Genomic DNA, 15065 nt, shown 5'->3' with positions numbered 1-15065 from the left:
GAGAGTTAGTCGCAAAAAACGGTTTAAACAACAAATGTGGCAAAAAATGGCATGTAAGCAAGTTTTGGGCACATACAGTATTGCACCAGAATTCATCCCTCGTGTTTTTCTTTTTCCATAGAAAATGGAAGCTGCATTAAATTTGCTTCATGTTACTCCCATAAAAATGCAAAAAAATGCATAAAAAAATATACCATATTACATTTTTTTGCAGAACGTTTCCTAATTTTAAGAATTATTATTAGCGAGACCAGAGAGGTAACAAGTAAACCTGGGGCCCCATAGCAGAGCTAGAAATGGGGACCCACACAAAAATTATGATCTCCTTGCCCGTTTTTTTAAAATAAATTTCCCAGATCTTTTCCACTTACATTCCATTCATTTACAGTCTTGTAAGTTCATGATGACCCCAAACTGTACCTTAAAGTTGGGAAATGTTAAATACCATGGCAAGATTTATCATCAAGGTCACTCACGTGACCGCAATAACGCCCATGGGGGTGGTCCGAGCCCTTGTTACTCCTTTCCCACTTGCTATTAGTCATTAATATCCAAGCAGCACTCTCGTCTCTAGAGGAACCTGTTAGCAAACACATGAGTTGGTCGTTAGGTCACGGGTTGTGAAAGAGTAAGAAGGTGGAAGAAAATATGAGACTTTTCGTCCTCAGTTGCAAAACCTGGCGCCGTAATGAATGGCGGAGGCCTACTTTGGAATTCATTCTGAACTATGACCATCACTTCATGGGTCCCTTGAGTTGCTGAATCTGCTTCTCTGCTGGGGCTAGAAAAGACCCTGAACACATGATGCTACTTATTTATGCTCTTTAGTCTTTGGTAAAGATAACTCCAGTCCACCCAAAAACCTCAGATTACACTTCTTGATATCACGATGAGTTGTACCAACCAACAACCTCATTGGTTGGGTGACGTACAAGACGTTGCTCTTCTGAAGAACCAGTATTGATTTAGGCCAATCTCAATCTCATTGACAGTTCTTGTCATCGTTTATATTAAGATGTTTTAGGCAATATTACTTTAAATCAAAACAACTTTTTTCAGAACTATCTACGTTTTTGCCTCTGCAGGACCGCTAAGCCACATTAATGAAGTTGTTCAGTTACAGAAGTGACTGTACATGCATGATCACTCCTCATTGTAGGAGATTACAAGTTTTTGAGTCTACCCCACCTCCTATATCCTCAGTAAACCTCAAGAAACATTATCCATAGTCAAACTGTTTCCACACTGTTAACACAGGCTTCTATTGACTAGCCCAGAAAATGTATTATTATTACTACCATAAAAATGATGGAAACCATTAGAAAACAAAAATTACACCATTTTGAGTCACTGATATCTACTGAGCTCCGGTGGTATGGATCGTGCAATGGGTTGTGCTTTTTGTTCTACTTGGAAATCATGTAGCAGGTGAGAACACAGCCTTATACATTTTTTTTATACTTGGCTCTATAGTAGAGATTTAACTTTCGACTCATGCTCACATATTCTTATATAACATACTCTATTGTGTGACTTCTTTGCCACGCAATAGTGCCATATTGATCTGTAATGATTAATGAGATTCCATGTGCTGGGCAGCAATCCAGTAGACAGTCCGCAATTGGTCTTTACCCTTATAACTATATAGGTATACTTGCATTCTCCTTGATAAAGCAAAAGGCAAAACGTCTGTTGGAGTCCTGGTGTCTCTTACTTCTGTGTCAGTTTCTCTCCTTTACTCATGGTATGGTTGTATCATTACGTGCCTTGATCTTTTATTATCTGTTTGATCTATATTACTTTTTTATCTACATATATATATATATATATATATATATATATATATATATATATATATATACTAGCTGAAGAGCCCAGCGCTGCCCGGGCATAGTAACTAACTTACAACAAATTATAGTGATTATATCTATATACATCAAGCTGAGTATAGAGCCCCGCCCACTCCGCATAGCCATATTCACTATAATATCCCACATCATCCCGTCAGTCAGAGCTACCGGACTACTACCCCTAATATCCCACATCATCCCGTCAGCCAGAGCCACCGGACTACTACTCCTAATATCCCGCATCATCCCATCAGCCAGAAATACCGGACTACTGTACTACCCCTAATATCCCACATAATCCCGTCAGCCAGAGCCACCGGACTACTACCCCTAATATCCCACATCATCCCATCAGCCAGAGCCACCGGACTACTACCCCTAATATCCCACATCATCCCATCAGCCAGAGCAACCGGACTACTACCCCTAATATCCCACATCATCCCATCAGCCAGAGTCACCAAACTACTACCCATAATATCCCACATCATCCTGTCAGCCAGAGTCACCAGACTACTACCCCTAATATCCCACATCATCCCATCAGCCAGAGCCACCAAACTACTACCCATAATATCCCACATCATCCTGTCAGCCAGAGTCACCAGACTACTACCCCTAATATCCCACATCTTCCCATCAGCCAGAGTCACCAAACTACTACCCATAATATCCCACATCATCCTGTCAGCCAGAGTCACCAAACTACTACCCATAATATCCCACATCATCCTGTCAGCCAGAGTCACCAGACTACTACCCCTAATATCCCACATCTTCCCATCAGCCAGAGTCACCAAACTACTACCCATAATATCCCACATCATCCTGTCAGCCAGAGTCACCAGACTACTACCCCTAATATCCCACATCATCCCATCAGCCAGAGCCACCGGACTACTACCCCTAATATCCCACATCATCCCATCAGCCAGAGCAACCGGACTACTACCCCTAATATCCCACATCTTCCCATCAGCCAGAGTCACCAAACTACTACCCATAATATCCCACATCATCCTGTCAGCCAGAGTCACCAGACTACTACCACTAATATCCCACATCATCCCATCAGCCAGAGCCACCAGACTACTACCCCTAATATCCCACATCATCCCATCAGCCAGAGCCACCAGACTACTACCCCTAATATCCCACATCATCCCATCAGCCAGAGCCACCAGACTACTACCCCTAATATCCCACATCATCCCATCAGCCAGAGCAACCGGACTACTACCCCTAATATCCCACATCTTCCCATCAGCCAGAGTCACCAAACTACTACCCATAATATCCCACATCATCCTGTCAGCCAGAGTCACCAGACTACTACCCCTAATATCCCACTTCATCCCATCAGCCAGAGCCACCAGACTACTACCCCTAATATCCCACTTCATCCCATCAGCCAGAGCCACCAGACTACTACCCCTAATATCCCACTTCATCCCATCAGCCAGAGCCACCGGACTACTACCACTAATATCCCACATCATCCCATCAGCCAGAGCCACCAGATTACTACCCCTAATATCCGACATCATCCCGTCAGCCAGAGCCAACCGACTACTACCCCTAATATCCCACATCATCCCGTCAGCCAGAACTACCGGACTACTACCCCTAATATCCCACATCATTCCATCAGCCAGAGCCACCGGACTACTACCCCTAATATCCCACATCATTCCATCAGCCAGAGCCACCGGATTACTACCCCTAATATCCCACATCATTCCATCAGCCTGGGGTCATAACCACAGCGCTGAATGGAACGGTCCTAACGTCCATACTGGGGATCCCTTTAAGAGAGGCCTGGTGTCAGAACCAGAGCGCTGGATAGATTTGCCCTGACTTCCATACCAATGATCCCTTTAATAGAAGCCTGGGGTGAGAATCAGAGCACTGAGGGATTTACCTTAGCTTCCATACCGGAGATCCCTTTAAGAGAGGCCTTGGGTCAGTACCAAAGCGCAGAGTGGATTTGCCCTAACTTCCATACCAATGATCCCTTTAAGAGACCCTGGGGTCAGAACCACAGAGCTGAGTGAAACCGTCCTAACTTCCATACCGGGGATCCCTTTAAGAGAGGCTTGGGGTCAGAACCAAAGCACTGGATGGATTTGCTCTGACTTCCATACCAATGATCCCTTTAAGAGGGAAGATGTGCCTACGGGATGGAGGATGTGTGATAGGTATATGGGCACGGGAGGGGGGATTCATTTCTGTCATGTGCTCACTGCTCCTTTCAGGGGGGCAGACAATGGCTGGGAGCTTATGTTCCCAGGGATGCTAGATTTCTCCCACTATGTCAGTGTCTGCTGTGGTGTTGTCAAGTGGGAAAACGTGCTCATAGCAATCAGTCATAGCTCGGCTTCTTTTAGCCAGCTCTAGTGAAATGAGAGGTGCTTAGTGATTGGTTGCAAGAAAAACTGTTGCTCATAGCAACCAATCACAGCTCAGCTTTTTTTAACCAGCTCGGGTGAAATGAGAGGTGCTTAGTGATTGGTTGCAAGGAAAACTGTTGCTCATAGCAACCAATCACAGCTCAGCTTCTTTTGAATAGCTCTGGTGAATTGAAAGATGCTTCGTGATTGGTTGGTGATACACACATACATACATATATTCAGTTTTATATATATATAGATATATACAGTATATACCCAGCACTATTTTTCCTGATAAAATATATATTACATGCGGCCATTTTAAGTTTTTAGAGAATTTAGTATTGACTACCATCCGACTTTTATTTATGCCCATGTTGCGCTTGTCATGAACTTTCTTTTTTTACTTCCCCCACCTGTGCTGTTAATGTAGTATTTTTTTTATATGTATCAATAAAAAAATTATTTTAGATTATTTTTTGTTGCTATTCTTTTTTTTGTACATTTACTTATATATAGTTTTGAATATTCGCTTATTTCAATACATTATTTGTATCGTCTTGTGCATTTCTAAATAAGTATACTTGGCTAATGTCAAAACCACCATTCTCATCTACTTGGATCCATGGCTTGCTTTACATTACCACCCTGTGCCGTACCTTTTTTTGTGGCCTGATATATGAAGTGCTGTGATACAGTTTTCTACAACCATACACAGCCTAATTAACATTCAGTTTTAATCAAATTTAGGTGCACGTGCAATGTGAAGAAAATAAGTTATTTAATAGATGGCCATAAATTTGCAGAATCTGAGGTTAGTCAATATAAGCAACGACCTATCTCAGGATCATAGAATCCTAGAATGTTAGAGTTGGAAGGGACCTTGAGGGGAATCGTGTCCAACTCTCTCTTCAATGCAAGATTCACTAAACCATCTCAGACAGATGTCTGTCCAGCCTCTGTTTGAAGACTTCCATTAAAGGAGAACTCACCACCTCTAGTGGCAGCCTGTTCCACTCTTTGATCACCTTGAAAACAGGTGCAAGATGACTGGCTTTAAAGAAAAAGCTAATTTTGCAATACTCTTTCACAAGATGTTTATCTTAAACAGTGAACCCCATTGGGGGACAGTGATGATGATGATGCTGTGGAATTAATGTTGTTATATAAACAAGTGAAATAAATAAGTGAATAAATAAATATACATGTCTATATGTGTCCACCCAGTGGTCGTGATGTGTATTACAAACTGTTTAAAATGGAACTGTACTTTCAATAAACTTATGCATAAATATCTCTAATCTATTATGCACAGAAAAGTTAGACTGTAGACTGTCTGTGGTGTCATATGACACAGCCAATTATACTTTATGGAGAGAGGAGGGAGTTGGAGAAGTAAGGAGCAGAGAGAGGAAATAGGCAGAGGGAGACAAAGAAAGGTCATGCCGAGCTTTCTAACAAGTCTTTTACCTCACCACAGATTTGGATTAATATAACACTGATCACTACTACTGTATAATTTCTTCCATTCTGTTGCTTGTCTTTGTGAGCTAAAAATAAAAAAAGCAGGAATACCTGTGTGTGCTGAGCTGTGTATGAGAGAGTTCACTGTAACTAGTGTGCTCGCCCCAGCTCCCAGTGGATTGCAAATTAGGGATAATATTTGCAGAGGTGAAAAACTGGTTAAAATACAGGATACAAGTCATATAAGAGCCAGATTTCTGCATCATGTAGATACATGCCAGTTTATTCTGGAAACTTACACGAAATTACTGTTATCTTTTGAGTTTTTGTGTAGAGCTAAGTGTGGATGCAACAAAACTTCTGCCTATCCTGAGAACTGAATGGGCATGTGGAGCCATATGACAAGAGCTCTATAAGCTACTCATATATGGCACAGGTTTTTTGCTGAACCAAAAATGTGACTTTTTTTTTGCAGGTGATGACCTGAAAATACAATGTCTGAAGTACAGGGGATGTTAGAGTTTTCGGTAGAACTTCACAAATTCCACAATGTTGATCTGTTCCAGAGAGGGTAAGTGCTGTCTGTGTTCATGATTAGTTGTTGTGGCACTATTTTTTTTTAACTATATAGAGCTCCCGGCAAAGTATTAACTAACTAATGTATATGTTCTACAGATTGGTCTATGAGTGTTGACATCCTGAGTCTAAAGAATGACCTTTCATCTCAATAATGTGTCTAACCTACCGGTATCTATCTATCTATCTATCTATCTATTATCTATCATCTATTATCTATCTATCATCTATCTATTATCTATCATCTATGTACAGCTGTGACCAAAAGTATTGACACCCCTGCAATTCTGTCAGATAATACTCAGTTTCTTCCTGAAAATGATTGCAAACACAAATTCTTTGGTATTATTATCTTCTTTTAATTTGTCTTAAATGAAAAAACACAAAAGAGAATGAAGCAAAAAGCAAAACATTGATCATTTCACACAAAACTCCAAAAATGGGCCAAACAAAAGTATTGGCACCCTCAGCCTAATACTTGGTTGCTCAACCTTTAGCCAAAATAACTGCGACCAACCGCTTCCGGTAACCATCAATGAGTTTCTTACAATGCTCTGCTGGAATTTTAGACCATTCTTCTTTGGCAAACTGCTCCAGGTCCCTGATATTTGAAGGGTGCCTTCTCCAAACTGCCATTTTTAGATCTCTCCACAGGTGTTCTATGGGATTCAGGTCTGGACTCATTGCTGGCCACCTTAGAAGTCTCCAGTGCTTTCTCTCAAACCATTTTCTAGTGCTTTTTGAAGTGTGTTTTGGGTCATTGTCCTGCTGGAAGACCCATGACCTCTGAGGGAGACCCAGCTTTCTCACACTGGGCCCTACATTATGCTGCAAAATTTGTTGGTAGTCTTCAGACTTCATAATGCCATGCACACGGTCAAGCAGTCCAGTGCCAGAGGCAGCAAAGCAACCCCAAAACATCAGGGAACCTCCGCCATGTTTGACTGTAGGGACCGTGTTCTTTTCTTTGAATGCCTCTTTTTTCTCCTGTAAACTCTATGTTGATGCCTTTGCCCAAAAAGCTCTACTTTTGTCTCATCTGACCAGAGAACATTCTTCCAAAACATTTTAGGCTTTTTCAGGTAAGTTTTGGCAAACTCCAGCCTGGCTTTTTTATGTCTCGGGGTAAGAAGTGGGGTCTTCCTGGGTCTCCTACCATACAGTCCCTTTTCATTCAGATGCTGACGGATAGTATGGGTTGACACTGTTGTACCCTCGGACTGCAGGGCAGCTTGAACTTGTTTGGATGTTAGTCGAGGTTCTTTATCCAACATCCGCACAATCTTGCGTTGAAATCTCTTGTCAATTTTTCTTTTCTGTCCACATCTATGGAGGTTAGCCACAGTGCCATGGGCTTTACACTTCTTGATGACACTGCGCATGGTAGACACAGGAACATTCAGGTCTTTGGAGATGGACTTGTAGCCTTGAGATTGCTCATGCTTCCTCACAATTTGGTTTCTCAAGTCCTCAGACAGTTCTTTGGTCTTCTTTCTTTTCTCCATGCTCAATGTGGAGCACACAAGGACACAGGACAGAGGTTGAGTCAACTTTAATCCATGTCAACTGGCTGCAAGTGTGATTTAGTTATTGCCAACACCTGTTAGGTGCCACAGGTAAGTTACAGGTGCTGTTCATTACACAAATTAGAGAAGCATCACATGATTTTTCGAACAGTGCCAATACTTTTGTCCACCCTCTTTTTTATGTTTGGTGTGGAATTATATCCAATTTGGCTTTAGGACAATTCTTGTTTTTTCATTTAAGACAAATTAAATGAAGATAATAATACCAATGAATTTGTGTTTGCAATCATTTTCAGGAAGAAGCTGAGTATCATCTGACAGAATTGCAGGGGTGTCAATACTTTTGGCCACAACTGTATCTATCTATCTATTCATCTATTTATCCATTATCTATTATGTTGCTATCAATCTATTATCTCTCTCTATCTATTTATCTATTATCTATACATTATCTATCTATCTATCTTTCCATCTATCCATCTTCCTATATATAGCATCTACTCAAGGTAAAAACTTTGATATCATTATGGGGTATTTTCAAGTTGTCTGTTGAGCAGCTCAGAGCTTTGCATTCTCTTTATATTCTGCATTCTTCCTGATTTCAGGCAGGGTGGGCTCTCCTTTTTGAGTGACAGGAGTAGCAGATGTTTAGTGTTAGGAGAGCTCCAAAGCTCAGCACAAGTTCACATTCAGCTATCAGTGGTTTGTTCTGGAGTGTACACTGCTATCAATATATTTACACCTAGAGATGACAGAGCATTTTAAAAAAACCACGTGCCTCAGGACAGGGAGAGCCATGATTAGGAGAACTGGTCGGAAAGCTGCAATAAATTGGGGGCTTGTGATTTTGCAAGATTAATAACAGAAGCAGAGAGGGAGTGGGAGGAAGGTAATCAGCTAATTGCTGTATACAAATTAAAGGGCTGGAGAGAACTGACTGGTATGTTAGGAGTTAACCCCTTTCCTGGAGTTAACCCCTTTCCTCTAATATAACTGCTGCGCACACAGACCAGGGTCTGGACCGTCCCTAGTGGCTGAACTCCTTCCAAAGCAGCTGTACACTATGAAAGATAAATACTCTTATTGCAGGTAACTGGCAGCTGAAAGAAAAAGCAAGTCCATTGCAGACTTGCTTATTTTCATGCTGTCTAAATAATTAAAGCAATTTAATAACGTGAGAATGTAAATCCTGATAGTTATTCGTTATTTGCTATTTTGATTACTTTTAAATCTTTTTTTTAAACAGATATTATCATGTAAGAGCTACATTAAAAGTATCATCAAGAACCCCTCACAAACTGATGGCTTCCCTTGTGGGTCAAACAGGTACTGTATCGATGGACGTGTGATATCCAAAAACTGTAGATAAATATAAGCTGTAATTTATAATGTAGGATCGTATGAGATATCAGTATACGGGCAGCATGGTGAGTAATATAAAACAACCAGCTTTACAAAAAGAACTTGATTTCATGGTAGTCTGTTGGGAAATGTATATTCTACATATGTCTATGTGTGGCCTCCCAGCGGTTTTGATCTGTAGGTCAAGATCAAGGTTTTTCCTAGTATATTGTGATAATATATTGAACTTGATTCCTACAAAATTGATGTGCTTACCTAAATTTGTGTAAATCTAATGGTAGACACGTCTATACATGATACCATTATTTCTTTGTGATCGCAATACCATTTTTTACCACTTGGTTTGCTGTTCAGCTTAACAGGGAGCCATTGAGAACATAAAGGATCAACCTTATGCCTTATGCTGTGATAGGCTAGTTTCACACTAGCGTTACCGGGCACAGCGCAGGGCCACCGCTAAGCTCCACCCCGGCCACGCCCCCTCCAGTCAGCTCCTCCTATGATCTCATGATGCTGCATACGATCAGCGTACCCTATATTTAGCGTTGGGTACGCTGGTCGTGCGCTGCTACACTTTTGCTAGCACATCTGCCCTTTTGGCGCTGCATCGACGTGCGCCAAACCGCACTGTGTTGCATTTTTGTGCGCTCGGTGCAGTGCCAAAAGGGCGGATGCGCCTGCAAAAGTGTTCCAGCGCATGACCAGCGTACCCAATGCTAAATATAGGGTACGCTGATCACATGCAGTGTCATGCGATCATAGGAGGAGATGACCGGAGGGGGCTACCGGGGGTGGAGCTTAGCGGCGGCCCTGCGCTGCGCCCGGTAACGCTAGTGTGAACCTAGCCTTAGAAATCTAAACATCAGTATCATAGTCAGGAGGTAAACAGGCATGGTGCTTAGATAAAATGTGCTGCAATGTGTCCATCCATGTATGATAGCACACATAACTGGGGACAAGAAAAAGAAAAGGAATCTAAGGCCAGCTCTGTTCAGAGATCTACCATTACAATGGAACCATATCCACATTATAGTGTCATTATAATGAATGGGAGATTCCAACAACAGACTAAGAAATCCAAACAAAGTCAAAGTCAGGGCATGGTGCTTAGAGAAAGAGTCCTGCAATGTGTCCAGCCATGTATGAAGCACACATTACTGGAGACAAGAAAAATAAAAGGAATTAAAGGCCAGCTCTCCCAGTCACATTATAATATCATTACAATGAATGGGTTACTCCAACAACAGACTGAGAAATCCAAAGTCAGAGCATGGTGCTTAGAGAAAGAGTCCTGCAATGTGTCCATCCATGTGTGAAGCACACATTACTGGAGACAAGAAAAAGAAAAGGAATCAAAGGCCAGCTCTCCCAGTCACATTATAATATCATTACAATGAATGGGATGCTCCAACAACAGACTGAGAAATCCAAAGTCAGGGCATGGTGCTTAGAGAAAGAGTCCTACAATGTGTCCATCCATGTGTGAAGCACACATTACTGGAGACAAGAGAAAGAAAAGGAATCAAAGGCCAGCTCTCTCAGTCACATTATAGTATCATTGCAATGAATGGGATACTCCAACAACAGACTGAGAAATCCAAAGTCAGGGCATGGTGCTTAGAGAACAGGTACTGCAGCCCCTTTTTTCTAGTGACCAGTGGAGTACATGTACCCAACTATGACACCTTCTGACAAGTCTCAGTCACATTTAATGGTCAAATTTTCTTTTATTTTCTATATAACTGATTAAAAAAAAGAAAAAGCCAAATAAAGTCCTGCATTTAGTGCTTTATAAAATATATGCAATGATGTAATTGTCCTCGTAGACCTTTTTGATACAGGACTTAGATAAACACATGCTGCCCAGAAATGCAATATGCTTATGCAGTTTTTGGAGTCGGGCCACGTACTGATGGATTATCATCGATGTGCCAGTCTTACAATTAATCAGTTCATGCCTCACTTGGGCAATATGAAAGCTCTCTCAAAGTGCAGCCAGAGAAAAGATGTTCGCTGTGGCTGGACTCAAAGTCTATCAGATGCTGACTGTCGAAACGTTCCTAGATAGGCGATGAAGTCTAGGACCAAGCAAGGTCTCTTGATGCCCATGGTCAGGTTTTGAGAAGGTGCCGCTTCCTTGCCGACCTTGCTCCCTAATGTTTGTTATAAAAGCAGTTGGGTGGACAATCATTCATCTGATCAGCCTTAAGTCCCCCCAATGCCATGCATCTGCATGTTTCGATCTCCCCAGCCTGCATGTAATGCCGGTGGCATGTAATATTCTTATGTGAATGTACGGTTGTGTAATCCACCATTATTAGTCATTCAAGCACAGCATCCGATTGGATGCAAAAAAAACGATAAAGGCAATTGTATCCCCTTCTTGGAATAGGTAGCGTATGTCGCTAATTTTCATATTGACCATATTGAGTAGGTAGTTGATTACTAAAGGGACGGTCTAGCTTAGAAAAAATAGCTGCAAATACCCTAATAGGGAACTATGAGAAGTAAATGATGTTCCATTTTGGAATCTCATCTACACGCATAGCTATTAAAAGTGTCTCTTGTTGTCTGGAGGACTCAGCATGTCCCAGCTTTACATAGACAGTAATACCGAATTTCTCCTGTGGGGGTGCTGCAGAGAAATGAATGACTTATTTGCTGCCAGATACCTTCACAGTTTACTCTTGATCGATTTAGGTCCCAGCAGCAGGGCAGTATGTGACCTTGCCAACAAAATAAAATGGAAAAACACAGGAATGAGAAACCCTTCATTACACTTCCCTAACACTGAACTGAATAAAAACAATATAATTCTTAACTCCCGTACCAGCACTGCTCCTACTACATAGATGTTGGGTTTGCCATTGATCTGCTACACGCTGCACTATTCCTTCATAATAGACTTCCTCTCTGACAGAATACTGAAAGGCTGCAGCCGATCAGAATCTGCCGATTGACTGCAGTGATCACATAACATAGCAATGTCATGTGACTACTGAGACACAGCATCGGCATAGCTGTAGAACGGCGATGGTAAGCATTGTTTCTTCATTTTGATCTTTGTTTTTTTTAGATGGGGTAGTCCAATAGTCAACAGTCCCTTTAACTTGATCCATAGTGACACCAGTTACACAGGAATAAGTTGTCTCAGTGACCTTAGCTGCTTTCATTCATACATATTCTCAAGTGACAAACTAGAAAAAAAAATCTGAAGTGCACCTTATATTCTTCATTAAAGGGGTTGAAACAATTTAGGAAGAGGTTGCCAATCTATATGATAGCTGACAACTTGGTGATCTTTGATGGTCCCACCGCTGGGACCCTCACGACTCTGATGTGTCTAATCTGAATGAAGCACTGGTCACCCATGTATTCCACCACTCCAATGATTTCCTATAGATATCCACTTTGATCCTTTATCTCCAATTTCTTTACTTTTCTACTGGATGAACATTCTTGTTCCGACCTTGAACATGATGCAAAGTCTACGACGCTCAAGTCCATTAATTAGAAAAAGACCGAACCTGGATACGTCTAGCGAGAGCAGATTAACTTCCACGCTGCCTCGTATCGGAGATACCCTAGAGTCACATGTATATTCTTTTAATTAAGTACCAAGGAGCAGCTTCATTACACTTCCAGTCACTCTGCTGCTTGACACCAAGCTGGAAGAAAACTACTTGAGTGAGCACATCAAAATTCTGAAGGCGCACGAATGTCAATGAAGGATATGCAAAATTATGCTAACATGACGCTTCCAACCATAGCACAGTTTTGTCTTCCTGATGGGGGATGCCCAGAGGGTAGAGTTGAGCGACTTTGGTCGGATCGGGTTTCATGAAACAAAATTTGAGTCGAATGAAACTGGTCCGACTAGGGCAAAAAAAGTCGGAGTTTCGTCCGAAACCCGACCCCAATGCAAGTCAATGGGGAATAAAAGTTGGCATTGAGCGGATGACATTTATCCACTCAATTATCTCCAACAAAGTGTTGGAGATTGCACAAATAGCTGTGTATTCATCCACTCAATGCCGACTTTTATTCCCCATTGACTTGCATTGGGGTCGGGTTTCGGACAAAACTCTGACTTTTTTTGCCCTAGTCGGACCAGTTTCATCTGACTGAAATTTTGTTTCATGAAACCCAATCCGACCAAAGTCGCACAACTCTACCAGAGAGTTTTTTTTTTCACATCTGCTCAACCCATGAGTGGTGCATGACTATTTGCTTGGAGATATCACTTAAGGCAGACACCTGCCATGGGCCAATCAGGCAGGGATAATGAGGATATCATGTCTCTAACGATGTGTCCACTCTTACTTTTATGCAAATTTCGTTAAAGGGGATATCCGAGACTTTACAAAAAAAGCAAAAAATGTATCTAAGCACTAACAGGCAGGTAATTGCAGCTCACCTGCCTGTTGTGCTCGGCACCGTTCTGTCCTGGCACAGAGATATCACAGACCGCTCCTGCCGGAGATTCAGAAGCCTCTGCTGATGTCAGTTCTACAGAGCGGAGGCTGCTTTTCCGCTCCGCTCTATCGACAGGAGGGGACTTATGACATTATTCTAATTGATAGCCGGATCCCCACTGTCTAGTTTGGGGAGTCGGCTGTCAATCAGAATGATGTCAGAAGTCCCGCCCTGTCAGATGCAGATGCAGCTGAATCCCTGGCAGGAGCGGTCTGTGACATCTCTGTGTCAGAGAACAGCGACATGGACAACTGGCAGGTAAGCTGCAATTACCTGCCTGCTAAAAACATTTTTTTAGTTTTTTGTAAAGTCCTGAATACCCCCTTTAATGACTCTCGCTTCTTATGATACAAATAAGCCATGTGCACCTGAAAGCTGGCTATGACAAGTCCATGTGCTCCCCATGTGAGGTCTGTGACCACATGGACCTCAAACAGTTCTATTATACTCTCGTCTGAACGAACCTTTAGCAAAACTTTAATAAATTAAAGCTCACATTTTAATTTATTCATTCTCATACAAATACATAAAGCAAAAATATTTCCCAGCAGAGTATCACAAAATTATTATTTTTTTATTTACATTAGGTAAGTTTTTTTTTTGCAGACAGCAGAGAAGTCGATGTGGAAAATCAGCGTTATGCACCTGAACATGATCCAATTATTTGCTTGTCTGAGTGTAAAAGCTTAATTGGTTGAAATTCATATTTTGAACAGATACATAGAGCAAAAACATCTCCCAACAGAGTATCGAAAGTTCGCAATTTTTCTTTTTTTACAAAGCTGGTCACACACACCACATGTTCTGGGATATGTCAATTTTAATTAAACGACAGTACGATAACGATGTAGTTATTGAAAGCTTTTTCCAAAAAAATGTAACATCCATTATACACAGGCGAATTAGACAATAGATGAAACAATTTACTTATTTTGCGCAAATGAAATCCATTTTCTTTACATAATGACTCCACATATGGTTAATGTAGTATTTTTGGATCCAGTTCTTCTTTTTACTGTCTTGCAGATGATCCTGGAGAATATTCCCCATGTGTCTATGATAATGTTGTGTATAGTCGTATATTCCAGATACTGTATAGGAATGAAGACATTGATATTAATGATGTCATGATATTCAAGGTGCACTTATTCCTGGATGGAGAGAGGGTTAGTATATCATGATTATGTGTGATACATGGGGACAGACAGTATGGATGACATGCTGGAACAAAGCCAAACAGTTCACTATGAAAAGAAGCTAAAATAGTGAAAAAGTCATCTGGTAAATATAACTGATCCCTCTGTACAAGATGATTTCTCTTATAATAGTGTTTGAATGAGTAAGAATACAAATCTTAAACACTGATACTAAGAATATAACCTACAATACTGCAAAAGGAAGAGCCATATTTCTGACTCAAT

The 15065-nt window shown here is 41.3% G+C and overlaps 1 protein-coding gene across 1 annotated transcript in view; it reads left to right on the top strand.

Moving 5' to 3' along the window:
* Nucleotides 1–15065, top strand: part of FAM135B (family with sequence similarity 135 member B) — a 267009-nt gene that overhangs the window by 144515 nt on the left and 107429 nt on the right. Inside the window, exons 2-4 of the mRNA XM_073590382.1 lie at nt 6180–6275; nt 9053–9132; nt 14671–14810. Of these exons, the coding sequence (XP_073446483.1) occupies nt 6199–6275; nt 9053–9132; nt 14671–14810 (297 nt within the window). The 5' untranslated portion in view covers nt 6180–6198. The remainder of the gene's footprint in view (nt 1–6179; nt 6276–9052; nt 9133–14670; nt 14811–15065) is intronic.

Source organism: Dendrobates tinctorius, unplaced genomic scaffold, assembly GCF_039654945.1.
Source record: "Dendrobates tinctorius isolate UK_male_01 unplaced genomic scaffold, ASM3965494v1 ptg000116l, whole genome shotgun sequence".
Taxonomy (NCBI): Eukaryota; Metazoa; Chordata; class Amphibia; order Anura; family Dendrobatidae; genus Dendrobates; species Dendrobates tinctorius.
The sequence above is the reverse complement of the archived record's forward strand: the minus strand, read 5'-3'. Positions and strand labels throughout refer to the sequence as shown.